The 24,500-nt window shown below is 28.1% G+C and overlaps 1 protein-coding gene and 1 long non-coding RNA gene across 2 annotated transcripts; both read left to right on the top strand.

Annotated features, from left to right (window-relative positions):
• The first annotated feature begins 7 nt into the window (after window positions 1-7).
• Window positions 8-1,034, top strand: LOC112693910. Its single transcript, XR_003149522.1, has 3 exons — window positions 8-100; window positions 637-784; window positions 942-1,034. It is a non-coding gene; the product is annotated as an uncharacterized LOC112693910 (long non-coding RNA).
• A 2,313-nt stretch (window positions 1,035-3,347) lies between these two features.
• On the top strand, window positions 3,348-5,919 carry LOC112693909 (probable rRNA-processing protein EBP2 homolog). Its single transcript, XM_025569172.1, has 5 exons — window positions 3,348-3,491; window positions 3,846-3,929; window positions 4,374-4,481; window positions 4,792-5,258; window positions 5,735-5,919. The coding sequence occupies exons 1-5, from the start codon at window positions 3,450-3,452 to the stop codon at window positions 5,901-5,903; spliced, it is 870 nt and encodes a 289-aa protein (XP_025424957.1). The 5' UTR covers window positions 3,348-3,449; the 3' UTR covers window positions 5,904-5,919.
• Window positions 5,920-24,500: the final 18,581 nt, after the last annotated feature.

Raw genomic sequence — 24,500 nt, 5'->3', positions numbered from 1 at the left:
TGGATTTTTTTTTTTGGATCGACCCAAATCAATTTTCCTCCGGGAGCCGGGGATCCCCTTTTCATTTCTACTTCTGAACCTACACTTTGAATATTTAGTGGTATGAAAATCAAATTAATTTTATTTATATTAAATTTCTTTATAAATCTTATATGTTTCTTTTCAGAACCTGGATTTTTTTTTTTTTTTAATTTTATACATTTTATGGTATAAAAATCCAATTTATTTAATTGATATATAATGTCTTTAAACTTTTGTATCCTATGATTGATATTGACTTATTATTTTATTTCTTAGTAAATCGCCTTCATCATTATAGAATATAATTCTATTCAAATTAATCAATCTAATTTTATTTCAATTTTCAATTCATTTATTTTTTTTTTTTTTCATCTACCTTAATCAAAATTCCTCCAGGAGCTGGCGATCCTCTTTTAATTTTTACCTTTTCATTTTAAATGGTATTAATATGATAATTTTGTAATTTACTTAAATTATTATAAAAATCTTATAAAATATTGAAAGTAATGCTTTATTTCTTACTATTTATAAATCAAGTTTAAAAATTCTAAATTATTATCTTTGTATTATTAATCTCATTGTATAATCAAATATTATTTTAATTCAATATAATAGCTACTGTTGGATCACTCTGGTTAAACCCCTTCTTGCTAAATGCTATATCACCGCATCAAGGACATTCTGCACTGGAGCATTTCTGAAAAAGATTATTGGTCAAGAATTGCTGTACATGTTTGAAAAAAGGATATACAATTATTTAATGGTATATTTTACCTTGTATGGTATTACATATATATATTTATTTTCTTATTTTAAATGGAAGATAAAGTTGAATATTTACATATATTTTCTCAAGTTGTCATTATGCTTAAGATTTGACATTTTAGTCGTTGAAGAAGTAAAAAAATTTGTAAAATCAGGTGTTGAAGGAATAGGACGCAAGTTCTGGCACACATGGGACGTTTCGGCCTTGTTCCTCTTCTTCTGGCCAAAAGGTACACTTAGTCACTGACCTATAGATGGGCTGCTATAAAACATTGTTGGACAACAAGATTGTTTGACGTGGAAACATGATGTTTGAGACATCACAGCAACATGATCATACTATCGGCGTCCACCAAAAGACAACAATTTACGGAATAGACCACGTGATTATGAAAGTTGCAATACTACCACGGATTAATATATTAAGTATGTTAATCCGTGAGTACTACCGATAAAGTATTGATGCTTTTCTTTCGATACAAGTACTTTTTGTATTCGATACCATGGTTATGATACTTATATCGATAAGAAAATACTGGTATCGAATGAACAGTATTGAATCAATTACTAATCGCCATATTGGTTCAAAAATGAAAATACTTGAACGGTATCGTACAATAATTATTTTCTAATAAAATGGTTCTTGCGCATGGTGGTGGATTTGTTTACATAAATCAGTCATCACGCTATAGTCTATACTCTATACGATTATATTGTTATTTCCACGGACCAGAAACCACAGTCCACAATAGAATAGCGTCAATAGGTTTCAATAGAAACGATTATCGGTCGTTTTTATATTTTTACTCTTATTATTATTTTAACTCGATTCGATACGACGATACGAAGAAGTAAAATGATCAATACTTTTTTCTCGATACTTACTCATATCGATCCTTTCGTTTGGATATTTTCATTCGATTTGATACCAAGTATAAGTATCGACACTTTTCTTTCGATACTACGTCCCTAAGTATATATTATAATATGCATTTTTTGTTAAAAATATACATTTTATAAATACGGTATGGGCTTGAGAGGGAGCCACAACTCTTAGGGCCCCCCCCCCTGAAGTCGTCCCTGGCAGATATTATGTTGTAAAAACATAATGGGCGAGTAAAATTATTAAGGACTTATATAGCTCTAATAAATACAAAAATAGACGATATGCATAAATACACCAAAAAAGACCAACTACCTAGTAAATATGTGATAAAAAAAGTGTTACTTTAAATTACTTTATATTATCTGATAAATACCTGGGTTATGGTTGTAAATGTCTATAACCGTAGCAATATTCGTGGAAGATAATACCACTATTCGTTTCACAACAGAGACATATTAAGATATCTTTATATGTCTATGTTCCACAACCAGAAATATAATAAGAAGATAAACAAAAATTGATATCCGTGATCAAATTGAGATATTGAATTTAATATCATATTATAATGATAGGCTAGTAATTTATATTCTTATTTATTTATACATTACATTTTTTAAATAAATCAATGTATTATATTCAAAAAAATACAAGCCATACGGGGGGGGGGCGAATGCCCCCTTCGACCCCCTCAAATACGCCCTTGGTTTACACTGTTAAGTAAAATCGTAGGATCAAAACCTTATTTGTTTTGTTAGGAATGTCATGAATGTTGCTGTATGTGGACAGTGTTCGTTATCTAATGCTTGATTTGATGTTTAATGAAGTTAAACTTTATGACTTAATTTACAGAATGAATGTTAACACGATCTACTTATTAAAGGTCTGCACGGGCCGATACTTTACAGCCCGGTCCAGCCCGGTAACATATTTGGAAAGCCCGGCCCGGAAAAATTTATAGAAAGCCCAGTACGGCCCACCAATATTTTTGGCGAGTAAGCCAGGCCCGATCCGACCCGGTAACATTTTTAGAAAGCCAGGCCCGATCCGGCCCGGTAACATTTTTAGAAAGCCCGGCCAGACCCGGCCCGGTTAGAAATGAAAAAAATATTCGGTCTTTTGAATAAAAAATTAAGTAGTAAGTACTAAGTACCTAATATATTATAACTAACTTTTAAAATATTATTAATTTAAAACATCACTTTTAGTACGATTTCAAAATTAAATTTTTTGTCTTTTACAACATATTTAATAATAAAAAAAAACATCTTATAGAATTAATATAAAATTTAAACAAATATCACATAATGTACTTTTCAGTCTTTTTGAATAACAAATTGTAACATAACTAATTAAAAATTTTGTCTTTAAAATAATAAAAAAAATTAATAAGTTGTAAGTAGTAGGTACTATGTAGTAGGTATCGGATTTTATTTAAAAAAAAGTCCGGGTAAGTCCTAACCCGGCCCGTGCAGGTCTTTACTACTTATATCAAAAACATTAAATGCAGCTATACGTTATACGTGTATCAAAATGTTTTTCATTATCTGAAATACATTGTTGTTATTCATGTTACGGCTGGTTTGATTGGTATTACTATTTTAATGTCACTTATATTATAATATGGTCAAAATGGTCACATTGATACTGATTATCAATGAATTGATAAGTGATAAAATGTAAACTAAGCACGTGTTATTACCAAGTAGTGGTATTTGTCAGTTTTCGTGCGTTCCAGAAATCTTATAGTTATTTGAATTTATTTATAAAACTAATTGTAATGCCCATCATTATGTCTTCAGATGCTGATTCTGAGGAAGAAGTAAGTTATAACACTTTGAATACTAGTTATCATTTTTTTTTCAAACATGAACTATGTAATTATAGCACTTTTTATTTATATTGCATGCATTTTGTATTAAATGTTTATTCATTCATTTAAATGACAATTTACAAATTATTCAAATCGTCATGAAAATCATTTGTTCTGTTTCAATTGTTCTATAAATTACGTATACTATCCACCTTGTTTGTATGTACACATAATTATTTTAACATTAATTATCCTTTTTTCAATGAGTTAATTACCTACTTGTTACACATGTGTAATGTTTTTTTGATAAATATTCCTGATATTCAATGTGTTATTTAAATTCATATTGAATTATTTTTGCAGTTATTGGAATTGTATGCATCTGGTAAATTGAAACCTGGTTTAAATATACCCGTGGAAAATGATAAAGTGTTCATCAATAATGTAGTAAGTACTATATTTTTAATTCAAACAAAAGACTGTAGCTACCTTAGCCTATAGCTAGATTAAATACCAACTTGGACTACTCACCTAAAAAAACAAAGATCACTCAACATAAAACTATAAATTCAGACAGCACTTCCATTTTAATCTCTCTCTTTACATCAAAATCCTCATGTATAAAAAAATCATCAGACCCATCATAACTTATGATACTCAACTCTGGGGAACAAGAAAAAAAATTAAACTTAAATAAACTCCAAGCTTTTTAATCCATAATCATCCAATCCCTAACAAATTTTCCCTGGTATAACAGTTACCTTATACGCAATAATAATAAAAAAAAAAAATTCTGAATAATTTAAAAATAATAATATATTATCAAATTTTGTCTGTGTTTTAAAATGCATTTATGTGTATGAAATTATTTATTATTAATTTTACTTTTAGGATGGATTGAAAGAAACTCTCAATTCTTTTCAAAGTAGTTTACCATGGTCTGAACGACTTGATATTGTAGCTGAAACAGCACCAATGGCTCCTGAACTTTCAATGGAGGTATGTATTTTTGTTATTATCTTTATGTATACATTACAAGAATAACTTATTTATATACAAATCATAATAAAATCAGTCAATCCTGTACTGTTATTATTTTTTACCGTTTATGTAATATGCAATATTCATAGCTTATTATGATATTTATTTTAATATCTGTTTAAAAAATTAGCTCATCATAAAATTATTATATTTCAATTTGTTGCTTTCATCTGAACTTTGTAATAAAAATCAAAGATGATAAATAACATTTATTTCAATGGTTATAATTAATTAAATGTTTGGAATTTATGATGACTTTTTATTATAGATAACTGAACAACAACAGTTTCTTAAGGCTGGTAAAATTGATGAAGTAGCATTAAATGATTTTAAACGGGAAACAATGTTTCATCGTCAAGCCCAATCTGCTGTTATGCGTGGTATAGAATTGTTAATTAAGCATAATATACCAACACATCGACCGGAAGATTATTTTGCTGAAATGTTTAAATCTGATGAACATATGCAAAAGGTACGTCATTCACTTCTACAGAGAAAGACAGCTTTAGAACAAACAGAAAAAATAAGACGTATTCGACAAGAAAAGAAATTAGCTAAAGAGAAACGTGTAGCAGCTGTACAAGAAAAGCATAAACAGAAACGTGAACTGAATGAAAATATTAAAAAGTTCAGAAAGGGTTTGAGAAATGATTTAGATTTTTTGGAAACTGATGGAGGAAAAAAAAATAAGAAACAAGATGGTGGCAATAGTGAAAAGAAAAAGAATCTTACAAGGTATTTTAATTGTTATTGAATAATTATTATTAGAGAATTATTTTTGATTTAGATAATATATTTCACATTAAGTGTCTTATATTTTCTACATCGTATTTCACAATTTGAAGAATCTTTATACAAAATAAACTCAATTTATTTTCATTTGGAAACTAAATATTAAGTAAAATATCAAAGTCACTATTTAAAAATAACATTTTTTCTTTTAATACTCTATGTATAGCTTCTTTTTTAACTATCAAGAAATAACGGACTGTATATTTAAGTACATTAAGACATTATTTTTTAAATGTTAGATTATTTAAATTTTCAATCTCAATAGTTTTTAAATTATTCAAGTTTAGTTCTAATTTAAATTTATAACTTAACAAGGTTATTTTATATGCAGCAATTTTATTTGTGTCTTGAATTTGTACTATTTATTCATAAATATTATGATATAAAAATAATGATTTCTGTGCGTTCTATTTTTTTAGGTCACAGCATAAAAGAAAAGGAAAAGATGCAAAATATGGATTTGGTGGTAAAAAAAGAGGAATGAAAGAAAACACAAAGGAAAGTACATTTGGTGGCAGTGGAAAGGCATCCAAAGGAAAGAATAAAGGAAGAATTGCTAAAAAAAAGAGAATGTCCGCTAAACATTAAATAATTTATTATTGAATTTAAATGTTAATTTTTATTTTACAAAATATTTTTTTTTACTTATAAATCCTATAGAAAATTATGACATTTTAAAATATAACTACATAATTGTTATTTTTTACCAATATTTCTGGTTTTATATTTTTTTAATTATTTAGAAAACTATAATTATTTCAAAGAAATATTGATGTAGAAATATATACTCTATAACAGAAATGGCCAACTCAAAGTAACTAGTGGGCCAATTTTAAGAATTTTAAAATTTGGTGGGCCATAATAAAGAAGAAAAAAAAGATTATTATTAGTTGCTCATACCGCTTTATAAAATTGAGTAGAATAAAGAAAGAAATATTAAACTATACATTTATAATTAAATATTTTTAATATTTAAGTGATAAAAAAATAATTGTTTGTGTTACACCTACCAAAATTATATGGTCAATAACAACAGAAATTTGATATTAAAACTGCATTAGAACAGATACAACATTGTATGAGTAATTTTCGAATAAAACAAATTTAATCTGCAAAACTTAACCGATCAGAAGAATATTATGAACTGAATTATGTATAAATCTTATTGTATACATTTTGAGCATCTATTCAAATGATGAATAATATTGTATATAATGGTTTCAAAACAAAACATTTCAAATGAAGTTCAATGCCCTAATAATTATTTAATAGTACAATAATCCATTTAATCTTTGGTGTTTTCAGTTCGTTTGAATAGTTTGTTCGTTTGTTAATGAATGTAATGCTTGGGATAAAAAATTAATTTAAAAACTAAATTGATTGAGATTATTTTTTTAAAATGTATTGTTTCCCAGCATTTTTATTTTGCTTCGTTACAAAGATAAAAATATTGTTTCAATACTGGTTTGCAGGTCATAGATGAAAATCGTAATAAAAAAATTATAAAAAAATGAAATTAAAATTAACAATTATTAAATGTTTAATACTCATAAATTAATATATAAATAAACAAACAAATAATTTTTATTTATTTATTTCTGCGTACAAACTATTTGTTTATTTATTGATATATTAAAAAAATAATATTCAACACTTTTTATTCTTAGAAAGTGTATTGAAATTTTTAATAAACCTTATGGTAGAAGTTAAATAATTTTAATGTTCTAATAAGCTCTAACTAGATAACAATAATTTCAGTTTTACCGTGAATTTCATCGTGATCTATGTGTCGAAAAGATCTTCCTCTCAAAGTAAAAATCGCCATTTTGGATAAAATGTAGTCTTTTTCTCCAGACACTTGCAATGTAAAATTTTTGAAAAATTATCCGTCCCGAGATTATATTCATTATTATTTTGTATATTTATTTATCTATTAATTTGATGTAACATTTTTTTCCAATTTTATGGATTACGTGTGCACAATAAAAACTTTTCTATATTAAAAATGTTGGTGTTTTTTGAACTAGGTTCAATTTATATGTCCAACCACTTAATGAATTAATTAATCCAATACTTGAACAATTTTTTTTTTTTTAACATATTTACAATATGTACACACAAAATAATATTAATGAGTAAATAGGTTAACATTGGAATATAAGGTAACGTAAATGAAGGGAGCGTCCGTTAACACTACTTCCAAAATTTGAACATTTAAATATTTAATACAAATCAGTATTGGTTTGTTAACTTAATTTTTGACTCTACATCCGTGTTATATTCAAACGGTACAATATGACAGATACTCATAACTGGCATGTTATTGACTATCCAATACGCTGTTAAATGTTCACTAATATTATTATTTTACTAATTCCAATATGAATGCACATATAATTGATTTTCTTTTCATATAGTTTAAAATTGAAACTCTTATAGTCTTCTTGGATCCGAACGTCTGGTCATTCTTATTCAGACATATCGGTCCACTGTTATTTAGAGACGTCGGACCATTATGTAATACTCAGGATGATCGGTTAACTATTATTTTCTAAATTAAATAGGTACATTTGATAATTTATGATAAATATAATTTTGTCAAATTATTTGTAATAGTAATAATGTTTATTTCAATTTATATACTTTGGTACAATGTTCTGTCACAACTTGTAAGCAAGCTGGTTTTATTTAAACATGAATATTAATTAGTTATATTAATTTGATTTCCTGTTAATGCAAACTGAATAATTTGATACCGATAAAAAGACGGAAAAAAACTAAATATTTGATATGACAATTTTTATGATTCATGTAACTATAATTTAGAGCTATGTATAAATAACAACATTAATTATTGTTAAAAATACTAAATGTAATTAGCAGTTGCATAAACTAGGTGGTGCAAATGTGGCACTAGCACCACCACATCTAAAATGTGATCGTGTGAGGTACGCTTTTGCACCATCAGAAAATCATTAAAATTTGTATGCCTATAATATAATTTTTAAGAGCCAAAAAAACCAGCATACTAAAAAAAAATGTTAATTGTTTTTTTTTTTTATTAATATTATGACAAAAAAGGTTGTACCGTTAAAATAATTCAAAATGTATTTATTATTTAAAGAAATATATGGGAAAGTATATAGTTTATTAGGAAGGATTTTACTTAGGAAGTTGGAAAATTGGAGTGTTGGAAATTATAATTTGAGAATATGCCTCTGCACCATCAGAAATTGGACCCAATTTACGCCATTAGTTATATTCAGGGCTTGAATTTGTAGGCAATAAAAAATTTGTAAAATATGCATTTTATTTACCAAAATATGCATTTAAATTTTTATAAGATAAACACAAAAATATAGTTACAAAAAAAAAAATTATTTATTGACATACATCAGTGGTTGGCTGTTTGTCTTAATATAATTGAGAAATAAAATAAAATGACTTAAAATAAAATTTATGTTTGATAAAAAAAATCAAGTTTTTACTTTAATCAGCTGAACTAGAATTCATTACAAAATATACTATAAGATATTAATTTTTCACATTCTTATAATTGAAATATGCAATAATATTAATTTTATTCAATGTATGAAATAATATGCATTTTATTTAAAATATGTAAAAACATGCAAAATAAAAACACCACCATTTATCTCATCATGAGGTGATTCGTGGACATTATTGACAAAATCAATAACCTGAAGTTGCAAAAAAAAACATGTTGTTGTATACAAACCCTAGCCTTGGTTATACAGTCGACTCTCGATAATTCGAAGTTGACGGGACTGTTGAAAAATTTCAAATTTCCGAGAGTTCGAATTATTGAGTAGTTCGAAAAAACAAGAGAGCAAAAAAAAATTCGAATTACTGAGTTAAGAGAAAAATGTTGTTTTTTATTGTACATAATTATTAATTATTTCAGTAAATTAGATGGTATTAGTTATTTATTGTTTTTAAAATGTAAATTTTTAAATTTTAACTATATAATAATTATACTATGTAAATTAAATTATTATTATAAAAAATGATTATTTTTTGAAGAAATCTGTAATGATTTTCTGCTTCATTGAATTTAGTTTCATTTTTTCAATAGTATTTTTTGAATTTGACACACTCATTACAAGAACTTTACAACTGATCAAACGAAACTAAAATAAAACTACATTCAGCTGACGGCTATTAAAGAGATAAATTACAATTAGTGACGATTAAGCAATAAAACGATAAAGTTCTCACAATATTAATTCTATAGTTATCGAAAATAATATGCTAAATTTCTACACGATTATTTAGTAAATTATTAACAAAAAGATTATAAGAATACAGATAAAATAAATTTGCTGAATATACTTTTAATTGCCGAGCGTTGAACAGATGATACTTCGAATTGTCACGTGTTAGTTGCAAGTTTTCTCAAAATTTAATTTCAAATTACCGAGTGTACTTAAATGCATTGTTTTTATTCGAATTACCACGGGACTTTCAAAGGACCAGGCATTTACTTTGAATTACCGAAGGTTTAGAATTATTGAAGGTTTGAATTATTTAGAGTCGACTGTATTATTATAGTTGGTTTAACTACACAATATTTTACTATTTTTCAACAAAATAATCGTTTAATTTAACAATATTATAACTTATTATTAACTATATTTTTTGGTTAAATTGACCCAAATATATATTTTATAAGAACTAATTTAATAGTTATTTGTACTATGATTTAAAAAGTTGATTTAAAAGTTTAAAAAATTTGTATTTTAAAATTCATTTAACTAGTGTGTGGTTGTAATTCTGACATACACTTATAGTTAAATTAACTACCAATAATAATTTACACTTGATAGATTAATTAAAAATATTTGTGATTATAAAATAATAGTTAATTATGCTTGCTATGTTTTAAATATGACAGCTCAGTAATATATTATAGTAAATCATAGAATTAAACAATAATACGAGTAAAACGTTAAGTCAAAACAAATTTAATCAAATTCTAGAAATGGTATGGAAAGATAAACATATACAATTTAAAATAGAAAACAAATAATAATATGTGTTAAATAATAATAATATAATCATGTTTCACATGTAAAAAGTATTTATTAAAAAATAAATATTTCACAAATAGTAGTCTACAAATATTTATATTATAATAATAATTTTTACAATTTGAATTTACTCAATACCGTCCCCTTTTAACCTGAACAAATAATAAAATATAATAAAAATAACAAATAATTTTAAATACGTAGTTTAGTTAAAATAATAGTTACCTGCATAATAAAAGCAAACTATATAATAAAGTGTATAAGCTGAATGTTTACTTAGTTATTAAAAATTTTTATTATTAACATAATATCTATAATACGTAGGTACATTTTTTTAATCAAAAGCATATTGTAAAAATTATCATAGTCTCAGTATTGGTTATCAAGGCCATCTAATAATATTGTTCTTTAATGCAATTTTAAAGCTTATTAAAATACATAAAATAATATATATAAATTTCACTTTTTTAATTATTTTTAAATAGTTTCATAAAAATTTCTTAAAATAAAATCGTCAAATTGTTTTAAGCCTGTACATGATGTATTGATGTAAATTGTTAATATATTTTATTGTCTATTGATATTATTGTGTGTATAGTTAAAACGATAGTTTGATTATTTTTGAAATCGTAACTGTTTCGTTATTTCGCGATTTTCAGTTTTGTCGTATTTACTATGCGTACAGACAACATTATATATTTAATACAAAAAATATTGAAAAGTTCATTAAAGTTATGAAAAAAAAAAAAAAAATACTTTAGGTATTTGAAACCATAAGTATAATAAATGATTTACTGACAGGAGAAAGGAAACTATTATCGTTTACCCAAAGACTTGACGGTAAGCGATTTAGTTTATTTCAAGTACGCTCCGCTCACATCGACGTAAACGATGTTTTTGAAGAATAAAAACTTACTGGCTCCAAACCGAAGAACATTGGATTTTGAAGATTTCAAAAGTTACAAACAGTTCAATGCAACAATATTTTAAGTATATATTTTTACATATATCATATATACATGTTTATAAATAATTATACAATTATTGTAACGAATGAGTCAGTGATATTTAATATATAAATTACAATAAGTTAATGTCAGATAAAATAAACGTAGTCTTATGATTTATAACGAAAAGTTATTTTTTAGTACAATTTTAGATTCTTTAAAGTGCAATTTTCGGTATATTTTATTGCAATACTGGGATGTAGTGCAATACTGCGATGTATTTCTCGTTCTATGTAGAATATTGCTCTGTTTTAGGTACCGGATGTCTAATAAACGACTAAAAATGTTTGTCTTTAATTTATTGGTAGGTACTAAAATATCAACTAAAATGCTTGGAAGTCGTAAATTGATAATGAAAAAAAATTGTGAGGGTGTTCAAAAGGAAAAAAAGTATTTTAATGACTTAAGATGACCGATATAATAATAGACCCTTCATTAGGGAAAAGAAGACTATATTATGAAGGTCAAATTGTTAGACAATTGCTAAGTATATTAAATTAAGTTATTAATACAATTTTATTTTTTGTTGGTTTTCACTGATATTTATTTTGTTTGATTTTAAGTATGATAAACCTGGTTATAAATTTTCACTTGTCCACTTTAGTTTATTTTTTAAATTTTTTGATTTAAGAAAATATGGACAATAATATAGGAGTTAGAATTACGAGAAATTAATAAAACGTAAATCATTTTTTTATGAATCTGCAGATCAAACATGATATTAATTTAATAATATTAATACTGTTGCGTTTCAAAAATAAATTTTAATTTTCTAGTGAAAATGACTGGAAAATTCTAAAAAACGAAATATTTATAATACTGTAAGAACTTAATTTTTAATCCATATATAACGTTTGAAAGTGTTCACGGATATTTCATTGTTGATTAAACAAAAAAAAAAAAATGCTATGGTAACTTCATAAACCTAAAATCTATTCCAGTTCATGAATATAAAACATGTAATTCAAAACAATTTATACTCATGCGTAGGTAGCTTATCAACTGAGCATACGATATACTCGTGAGTCATGTCAACCATAAGTCAGTAAATTTGATAATCAAATAATTTAATAATAATAAAATTAATATTATTAATATATTATTAATTTATGTACATAATCAATACGATATATTTTAGATGTGAATGTTTTATGAGGTACTAATGGCAAAATTAAGGGCTACAATAATTCAAAAATTTGAATTTGTAATACCTCACTATTTGCATTTCTATATTTTGAATATAAACCAATTCTGTGTTGACTAACATTTAATATCGAAGAAAATAACAAAATGTTTTAAGTACAATTATAAATGTTGTAAGTGAACTAATTGCATGGATATTGTGTTTTATTTAAGGTAAATACATACCTACCTAATGAGTAATTTACAGTGATCAACTGTATTTTTGAGATTGTGAAATATATATTAAATTATTTAATTAAGTACATTTCTTAATCATAGTCTTCTATCGGCAGTAGTATTTTTGCAGCTTCGCGGTCAATGAAAAAATAAGACATCCTAGTCGTTTAATGAAAATGTATCCGCTAAAATTTGTTATCATTAAATGACTATTAAAAAATTACTTGATTTTACTTTTGGTTTTTTTTTGTACTTACTCAGTTTGATTACATTCTAGATGATAAAAATTTGACGGTCATGAGTGCTACATTTGAACTCAGCAGTGCTAAAACCCCTATTGCACCCCCTAGTTGCGCCTATATACATAACGCTCCACTTATCTGGCCACGTTGAAAGTGCGAGAAGTTACATCAAATGTTGAGTTGAATATGTTACTGGTAATATTAACATTTGGATAAAGTTGACATTAACAAGGTAATATCGATATTAGCCATTTGTTTTGGCTAATGTGTAATTTTTCGTTTATAAACTTGAAATATCAACATTATCCGGATAATGTTAACTTTAACCAGTCACTATTGGATAATGTTTAAAGTTATATATTAAATTGAGTTGTTATTGTTATTTACAATAATAAAGCGTTGGACTGCCAGAGTATAATATCTGAATTAACTAACCGAGTTAGTCAACATTTTTTTACTAAATCAAGCAGAAAAAATGAAATTTAGGTTTATCCATAAGTTTCCCCTAGCTAATATTGAAGACAGTGGGAGAGTATCTTTACTGGATATCGACAGAGGATGAGCAGACCTAAGAAATATCATCTTTTCAGTTGTGTCTATTGAGGATGGGCAATATTATAAACTTGGTAATAAATATAGTAGATATAGTAGTAAATATAGTAACTCTGCCACAGTTATACGCCAGAAATCAGTTTGGTGTTTGTCCGTTGTTTTTAATACCGCTGTGGTACATGCAGAAAAAATCATTGAGGGAATTTGCGAGATTTGTATCATTAGTACTTTAGTACGTTAGGCTATTAAAAATGAAAAATAATCTTACATTAATAATTTATGCATTTTATGGTAATTACTAATTGTGTTTTACATATATTTAATATTTTTAATAAGTTTAAATGATTTTATAAATTATTATAGTTGTTAAGACACTATCGAAAAGTTCTTGGATGATATCATATTATCTGGTTAATGTTAACATTAACCAACATTTAATAATATCCATGGCGGGTAATGTTAACCATTTGCTAATGTTGTATTATCCAGCTAATGTCAAATTTATCCAAATGTTAACATTACCCGTAATATATATATTGATATATATTATTCATTTTAGTTTAATAGTATCAGCAAGCAAGGCCGTATCTAGACATTTTTTTCGGGAGGGATCCAAAACATGTTAATTGTAATTTTATTGAATTTAGATTTTAACTTTTGATATTTGGTTAAAAATAAGACAGAAAAAAATTTAATCTTCTTATATTAAAATTAATATCATATTTTCATATGGTACATATTATGATATAAAATTAACAGCAGTCAATGATTAATTGGAGCTTAAGTCATTTTTGACTGAAAATATTTATGTTGGTATTAAAGATAAATAAGTATTTTAAACATTCGTAAAATATTGAAGACATTTTGGGTAGGGGGATCCAGTCACCCTAGATCCTCCCCAGATACGGCCTTGTCAGCAAGTATGTAAAAAAGTATTCTGACTCATAAAAGAGTTATCTACTCTACGATATTACACATTTTATTTGTTTTACATCTTATAAAATATATTCAATGATACAACTTTTCTATACATTTAATACAAAATTGACAGTTTATACATAAAATAAATAATATTTTAGAAATATAGAACTGACGATGATACTTTTATATTATTTAGAGGTGTACAAATAGACAAACTGAAAATATGATACATTTTTAAAACACTATAGTCAACAGTTCTAAATTTCTAAATTATTATTTATTTTATATATAGACTATCAATTTGTAATAAATGTATAGAAAAGTTGTATCATTGAATGTATTTTATAGATGTAAAACAAACAAAATATGTAATATCATAGAGTTGATAACTCTTATGAGCCAGAATACTTCTACAATACTTTGGTATCCACATGAACTCAACATAATTTATGATAAAGGACATACAAATAATTGTCGCTTAAAGACAGTATTAATAATTTAAACTAATATAAATTTAAATTACTTATACTATTAAAATATTCCATTAACGTGTAAAACAAACCTTCGTATTAATATCGTTAATTATTGTATTATTGTAGTAATTTTGCAATTAAAAATTGTTGTATTCAATCGTTTTATTTTTATATTTAGAACATTTTTAATGCCTGATAATGATTTTCAATCGATATAATATTTGAATAATACATTTACATATTATTCAATAATTCTCGAAGCAAAAAATTATAAAGATAAATATAAAGATATTGTTAGCTATATTTAATAATTATCATATAATTTTTGATTTTTTAAAAATTATTATATATGATATGTATTACTATTTGTATAATAATAATGAACTAGAAACTAGTATAAACTACTATAAATAAATTGATAAATTTAAGACATCTATGAAAGTAGTTTGACAATAAATCAAAAGGCTTAACGGTTAAGATTTCTTGAAAAGGAAAGACACGATTTATAGAAAATACTAGTTTTACGGAAAAAGGCAATGAGAAAAAAATTTCACTTTAATAAAAAATGCATGATTACGAACAATGAATTGATATAATTAAAGTAAAAAAAAATCAATTTTAAGAAAGGCGCATTCGAGGGTGCTGATGACCAGCTGCTTGCATTTCTACATTATCTGCAGAGGCATTGCCTCGGAACGCGCCTCTACATCACCCCCAAACAAAAATTTTTAAATAAACATTTTCAAAAAAAAAAAAAAACATAACGAAGAAATAAATACAAAATACAGTGAACTAGATGTTAAAAATGACACGGGAATCGCTTCAACGTGTTTGCAAAAGATTGCAAATCGTTTTGTTGTTTGCAAGAAATAAATCATTATTATTGTTATTATCAAAATAAGTTCACGAAGCCGTGAAAACTTTTATCGCATGATGTTCTTGGTGATAGCCACCACGAGTCCTTGCTCGAAGCAAAACTCTGCGATTCGAGCACCGTGAATTGCCGTCAGTGATAACACGTTCGAAGACGTGGTGCCACTGACTACGGCTCGAATCGCGCACCTTACTCGGTAGCATATTAACATACTATACATTGCTACACGAACGGTCGTTGCTGATTGACTCATTTCTAATAGCACGCTATTATCAATTAATCAATTATCATAATATTGTATTAGTATTAGAATCACAGCTGTTATTATTATTTTTTTTTTTTTTTTGCTATTATTATTTAGTTTGGAAATATAGCATAATAATATATCAATTTTTAAAATATTTTTATGTTAAAACTAAAAAACATTTACATTATATTTTTTATAATGCTTTTATACTTTTTAAGTACTTAAAATAAATAATTTGATATACATTTTAATACTATGTCATAATAATAAATACTCGTACCATTGATTATAAATACATTAAATAGTATTTATATATAATATAGTATTTATATATAATTAAATAATCTAACCTAACCTAACCTAACCTACCCGGTAATGGTCAAATTGATAAACTCATTAGTGGTTGACAAAAATGTAGCTGTCACGTCCTCTATTCCCCGGATCGTGGACATCGCTCATGACTACTTTCCGGTCATCCAAAAGCAGCCAGATGAAGACATACTCCTGGAGGTATGTGCACTTCGGTACAAGGCCGGATTGGACAAAGTCGGCCCAACGAATTTTCTGTATGTTACCGGCCCACTCACTTACTAACTGGCGGCCCTTGTCCAAATTTTTTTAATCGTATATTTCAATAGGTGCACTAATCTTCAACTTTAAACTATTAATATTTTCTGTTAGCGGCCTTTCACAACTTGAAAGGCCAAAAATTGTTGCGGCCCACCGAGTTTTGCTCGATAACTCGCCGGGTCAATCCGGTCCTGCGTCGGTACCAAGTTCTTAAAACATACAATACAAAACGTTAAAAACATATCATACAGATTATTTATTTAAAATAAAAGAATTTACTTGATGGTCCGACCGTATGCGCTTAACGGTAAAATAACCATGGTCGTACACACCAAGGCCGTTAAATACACGAACGTCTTGGCAAATTAACTGAACTCTTATTGGGATCACGGGATCACCTTCAAAAGTAAATTCGATATGACTAAAATCTAATTATGAAATATAGGTACTAATAAGGTTTTCCCTGAATTATCGACTGATATCGTGATTTGTGAAGCAATTATCATGAATTAGAGTTGGGCGGAATAAATATTTTTTAAATTTATTATTGGAACCTATTACTTTCTTATATACTTATCCTAAGGGTGAACCTAAGTGAAACGAATCTTATTGATTATACATTTAGATTTTACTCTAATATTAACTGGCACCTACCTAATTATAATAATCTGCCCGTGGGCTGTAATATTTATTACTAATAAATAATAATAATGACTAATGACTGATATACAAAAAAGAGGCGTGTTTGTTGCTTTTTAATGTTCTTATTGGCACGTTTACATAATTTGCTTCGATTTAATAATACATTTATAAAATATGAGACATTTTTTTTATTCAATACTGAAGTAGAACTAAGTAATTATTTACCAACATTAGTTGATGTCATATGCGCTTTATTTAAGAAAAAAAATTCATACAAATGATTTCGTATTTTTAAATTCATATGATTAGTAAATATATTATGTCTTAAAAATAAATTTATAAATAGATGTAAAACTAGCTCATATTAGGTCGTACGTCTCAAATGATGGTCCCCTTTTTAAATTTGGTTAAATTGCAAGACACTTGAATTATAAACTCACCAAGATTAACAAATAATGTTATTCTGTAATATTTTAGTTTTTAGATTATTTATTATATTATAGCTATTAAGTTTAAATTTTATTTTGGTTATACATTTTTTTCATTTTCGTAATTGTATTATTTGTATCTGCAATTGAGATCTCTACTAAAATAAATAAATACAAATGAAATTATTGTGGAGTTCCAAAAAGAGAAGAGAAAATAAGAGAATAAAGTTAGCTTTAAAATATTTTGATTATATTTTTACATTTAAAGAATAATATTGTATATTTGCATGCAACGAAAATTGAAAATATTAAAAATTGTTAAAGATATTTCTGTATAATCAATTACTTTGTATCATTTTTTTAAAAAAATTAAATTCAGTTATCGGTAATACTTGTAAATATATAAGTATTAAGGGCCCTTTGGACTACTATGCTCCAAGCCCGATAAACTCTTAATCCGGTCCTGTCATATGTATGTGTATGTAGTGTTAATAATTTGTTGGTAATAAATAATCAGGTTTTTTTAGAAACAAATTCAGACTGATCCATGTACTATAAAAATTGTAGGTGATGCACAGGCGAAATGGAGTCAAAACTCTTTGGATGACTTTTTAATAAAATTGGAAAAATGTAAATAACAAGTTAAAAAGTATTATTAAAGGTTAATTGATTACATTTATTTTCTACATTTTTTTTTTATCATCAAATATATTTTACCAATTTTTTTCTTCATAATTCCACGTATGCGATTCAGGTATTTTTTTTTTTTTTAGGTAATCTACAATCTATATATATATATGATTGTACAATAAATAGGGTTTTTGAATGAATATAATATAAAAATAACGTGTATATTAGATAAGGGAAGGCACTTATTGGTGACACCCAGCATGTATATTAATTTATTTTATTTTTATATGAATAATCATTCTTGTGCGAACAGTCAAACTGAATGCACGCGAAATATTATCTCTATCTCTTATGTTTAAATTAATCACCTCATTTCCATCGGATTTCTTCGTGCTTTCTATCAATCAACTCAGTTTTTTATACTGTACCTGGTCCCTACGTTTACCAGCAACCTACGAATTTATCTTCAAGGAAAAAAGTAATAACAAATATTTACTAATTACGCGCAGTATATAAGAAACACTCTATTATCTCCTTTCCAAGGCATCGCCACGAGCGGTGACCTTTGGACCTGCGATTACTTTTGACAATCTGACTTCCAGATAATTAAACATCATTAATATATAATGAAAAATTAAACTCCCAGTATTAATAATAATAACAATAAGAATAAATATACACTCACTAAACAATCGTCTAATCAAAGCTCGTCTTGTTCTATTCCTATTTCCAATCAAAAACAAAAAGTCAGTTCTGTTAATTATTTAAAAATATCACATGACACCCGTATACCCAGTGGATCAAGTGACGTATTTAATTCTTCCGCTATGGATTTAAATGAAAATAATGACGATAACTTCGAATATCCGAAAAAGTCATCTATACGTAATCAGTCGTTGACAGATATTCCGAAAACCAAAAAGACTAAACCATTATTTATCACACACAACAGATTTTCTCCACTCTCAAACGACGTCACCGAAAAGGTAACTCTTACAAATGATTATATTTCAAATGAAAATTTACCTCCTGTTGATTCCCAAAGCACTAAAATGAAACTTCCACCACCAATCTTTGTCCGTGGTATATTAAATTTTATTGGTCTCCGCAATGAACTTATCAAACTGATAGGTGCAGATAAATTTATCTTTAAATCCTCAATAAATATCTAAAAATATAAACATCCGACTCCGAATCGTATCGTAATATAATTCACTTTCTAAGAGATAATGAAGTTCAGTATCATATTTATCAATCTCGTGAGGATAAAGCCTTTCGAGTAGTAATTCGCAATCTCCACCCTTCCACTCCAACTATCGAAATTGGAGTAGCAATCGAAGAAATTGGATTCTCAGTCCGACAGGTACAAACGTTCTTCAAAAAAACGACTAAGAATAAACTTCCAATTTTCTTTGTTGACCTCGAACCAGCCGAAATCAATAATGATATCTTTGAAATAACGTTACTCCTGCATACAAAAATTAAAATCGAGGAACCTCATAAACATAGGAACGTTATCCAGTGCCATAACTACCAAGACTATGGCTACTCTAAGAAATATTACTCATACCCTCCCAGATGTGTCTGCTGTGGAAGTAATCATCCTTCCCCCAATTGGGTCTGTCTATATATACGCAGTTGATTAGAACAACGCCGTTTTGTTGTTATCAAAAATAAAATTGTTATAAATATAATTTTATCATCAATTATAAATCTATTTATAATAAATTAATTACATTATTTTATTTGTTACAATGTAATATTAAGATATAAATTCAAAATTGTATTGTTAAATAATGTAGGCAGCCAAGTTGTTCTCAATATTAATTGTTTTTCCTGTATTTATTTATTTATAATTTATACGTGCTTAATTTTTTAATATAAGAATAGGTAGGTATAAGAACATAGATGTGACCTGCAATTAAAATTTATAGTTATGTAACAATAGTACTATAAAGAATTTAAAAATGTAATATAGGTGCCTAAACTATACATTAAAATTCATTTACTAATTAACCGTTTATCTTACCTAAATAGTCAAATAATAGACAATTAGATCTCCATTTAAGTAAACTTATTATGTAGTAGTTAACTCTTTAATTAAAACATTTTTAAAAACTTCTAACGCTTTTAAAACTATTTTTGATTATTCGAGTTGATTTAATAATTATTGTATAGTGAATAATATTTCTCTTCAAGGAGAAACTAATGGTTTAAATTTATTTACTACACGTTTATCAGAATTAGGTTTTGGTTATGTTATGGCAAAGTTGGTGAAATATGAAGGTAATTTATTAAATTAAGTATGAATGTTTAGATAGTTATTTATTGAATTTTTAAAATATGAATCAGTAATATTAAAATGTGTTGCGTGACAGGAGAAAAATCTAAGTACAGATTTTCGCTTGAGCGTGGAGAGTTGCCAATTAAATGTATGGACTGTCCATTTTATCATGATAAATTAAACAGCACATTTATTTTGAATGTGTAAATGGACTTCATCACAAATCTAAAGATCTGTGTAATTTATATCTTAATATTACATTGTAACAAATAAAATAATGTAATTAATTTATTATAAATTTATAATTGATGATAGAATTATATTTATGACAACAATTTTATTTTTGATAATAACAAAATGATAACGACAGAGTTGGTCTAATCGACTGCGTATAGACAGACCTCTCCAACTGGGGCAAATCAAGCGAATTACCTGCCAAATGCGCTCTCTGTGGAGGAGAACATCCAGCAAACTATAAGAGGTGCCGCATCTACAACGACCTCCAACGATTCCGCAAGCCAACCGCAATCATCTCATCCAAACCAACTATAATATAGGTTGTACTAATAATATTAATAATTATACAGTCACCCAGCAGCATCCTCCTGATTCAAACCCACCCGTTCGGGCCTATTCCCAGGTAGCATCCGGTCAAAATCCTGATACCAATTCAAATGTCAATTCTTATATGTCAATTTTCTAAACGAATTTAGACAGTTAATTACCCCTTTATTATCTCTCCTTACCACAGACCTCGACCGTCTTCTTGTTCAAAATGCATTATAATACCTTTACCTCCCAGTCGATTGGTAAAATATACATGTAATTATTACTTCAGACTTATTCTGAACACATAATATATATATATATTATTATATAATGCCGTAAATATATTATATATTACTTACTTTATAATCCTTCTCCTACTTTTATTTAAGATAAATAACTATAAACCGTTAAAAAATGTAAGGAATAAGAATTGTTTTTTCCAAACATGTACCGTGCACATTTATGATAGTATTTGTTGTAAGCGATTCGGAGTAGAAAAAAAATCAAATGTATATTATTATGTAAATTATTTTGGCAAAAATTAAAATGAAAAAAAAATACGTAGTTTATTTTACTTTTTCTAGAATCGACACGCCACTTTACTACCATATGGGGCCTCGTGGGGACAAGACTTGAACACTATATGTATATTAAAGAACAGTGGGTGGGAAACAGTATTGTAACAAACATACGCACACGGGTACACAGTGTACAGTAGTTGAACGTTATTGTTTCACGTGGAAACGTTCACGGCAAAAAAGACGTATTTACTACATAACATCCTAACCTTCGTTCATCCGTGCCCCGCTGCTCTACCAATTGAGTGTGACGCGTATACATACATAATAAACACGAGGTGTTTTTCAACCGAAATGCCGCAGCTGCGTTGGTATTTTTACTGTACATCCGTACATTGTGTTCGTAATACCTGAACTATACAGAGTGTCCAAAGAGGAAAAAATATATAAATTATTACAACAGACATTATTTGTTAAAATATTTATTTTCATTTATTATTTATTCAAATCAAAATGATTCCTAAGCCATATTTGATAATAATCCCACAGCTGAACGGCATGCGTTTTCCCTCATTTCGATTGTACAACAATTATTTACGGTAATATACAGGCTATGCACTTAAAACGTCTGCAGACTATCAATTTCTAAAATTATATATAATTATAATAATATTATGTTGTACACATTCACTTCTCATTAAACGAAACGCGAGTCACATTCATGGGTTTTTTACGTGATTTGATTTTCATTAAGACGTACAATGTAATTCGGAGCGGTCTTCCGTATAAAAAAAAAGGACGAAGACCCATGTGATTGGGCGCAATATGATGTATTATAAAAAAAATAAAAAAAACACAATTTAAATATTTGAATTGCCGTTAAAGAATTCCAGTTAGTAAATCCTCGTGGAACATATACTATGCGTTATACACGTACAAATATGAATATTAACAACAAAAAAAATCGTCAAGTTTACGCGTAGAGCGTAAGAAATTGTAATAATAATTATAATAAAAATTATAAAAAATAAATAAATGTTTTGTTATACGTGTGAATCGTTTGATAACGCGGTCGCGCGTGCGCAAAAACACAGACGTCACGTGTTTATTTTTCATCTGAATCGTGTTCGAAATTAGAAAACAAACCGCTGTCGGAGAAGAAATCGTATACTCTACGAGAAAACAAAAAAAAAAAAAAAAAAACACTAAGAAACTCGTGTTCCGTGTTCTCGGACGATAAGACCAGGTCGTCGTAACATTTTATAGCTCGTGCGTTACCCTGGTTATCGTAGCCGTTGTTGACGGCAAAGCGTACATACATTATTGTTTGATTCGCATTGGAGTTCTACAACTAATGATTATTTATATGAGAACACGTGACGGGTGGAGGGGGAGGAACGGATTACCCCCCCCATGACAAGTTCGTTCTCGAAATACGTCGTAGAGGTTTAAATTTTACATGCGGTTCGATGTGGATTATTCCTACGTTTCGACGAGTTATCGCGTTCAGTCAGAAACGTTTTATTTAAAAAAAAAATAAAGCCACGTCCAACGAAACGCGGTCAGTGTTTACGAAACGATTTCGTTTCGAAATTTCCCGAGAGACTTGCCGAAAACGATATCGCAGCGATAGCCACATCGGTACAGATATGCGCGAAAAAATCGATGTGAAATGAACTCGTCGGCGACCACGGGTTTTTTGTACTCGGCACGGTATAACTAAATATAACAGGTTTTATTCTTTTATTTTTTTTTTCACCGTTTAATCGTCCCGTGTCAAGCAGTACCACCGCGGTCGTAAGCCACGACCAGTGTCAGCGACCGGTGTCCCGTCGGCAGCGTTCGTTTCGTCCGCGAGGCGTTCAACTTATATTTATAGAATATACGCAGAATAATTCAAATATAGCGGAATAGCGGTGCAGCTCCACGTGGCACTTTTATAACCGTTTTTCCCCCCTTTTTCACATGGGCACACACACACGCACACACACGCACACACACGGTGTTCTACGAAATGTTTGTGTGCAATAAAAAAAAAACATTGGGAGTCGCGTGAACGAATACCGATTGGCTTGTGCCGAATGCGTACAGTTTCTGCAACATTTGAAATCGAACCCCGCGGTGCGTCACGATGATCTCGGTTAGAGGCGACTTTTGGGCGACAATATGAAAAACTGTTGGTCTATTCCTGTACCATTAATTTTTGATATTATTATTTCATTATTATCCAATTGCTGGTATACAATAGCAGATTAGTTTGGAAAAAAGTATGTATAAATATTTATACGTTCGTACGACGCGGTGTGTCCATACGGTTGCAGGATACCATAATATATACAATATTATATAAAGAAGCGGGTGGGCGACGACGATTTTCGTGTCCGAAAACGGCGGGCGGTGGATATCGTCACTTATGGCATACGCGCACGGCAATCGTTGCGATCCAACATTTTTAAAACGATTATTTCGACCATTTTAGTATTTTAAATATTAAATTATTAATAGGTATACTGTGATCAGAATTAATTTTCTTTTCATAGATAATAATAGGAGGAACGATTGTCCAAGTCACGATCGTTTAAAATTTACCGCGCGCACGCGGCGGTTAGGAAATCCAGACGCACGCATGGTTTTCGACGGGAACCGGTAAACGCGCGCGCGCACGCGAACGGTACGTCGTCGACAACTGGCTAACGTCTCATGAGCTACTGGCGGCGGCGACGACGAGCGCACCTGTTCGCGGTCGCCGCGGGGCGACGACGCGTTTCAGTCGCCGACCCGTCGCCGTCGTCGGTCGTTCCCGTGCCGGTCGCCGGACGACGTCGTGCGTCACCGTCT

Source organism: Sipha flava, unplaced genomic scaffold (assembly GCF_003268045.1).
Source record: "Sipha flava isolate LNK unplaced genomic scaffold, YSA_version1 119_pilon_pilon, whole genome shotgun sequence".
Taxonomy (NCBI): Eukaryota; Metazoa; Arthropoda; class Insecta; order Hemiptera; family Aphididae; genus Sipha; species Sipha flava.
Note: the sequence above shows the minus strand (reverse complement) of the source record. Positions and strands in the feature narration are given on the sequence as shown.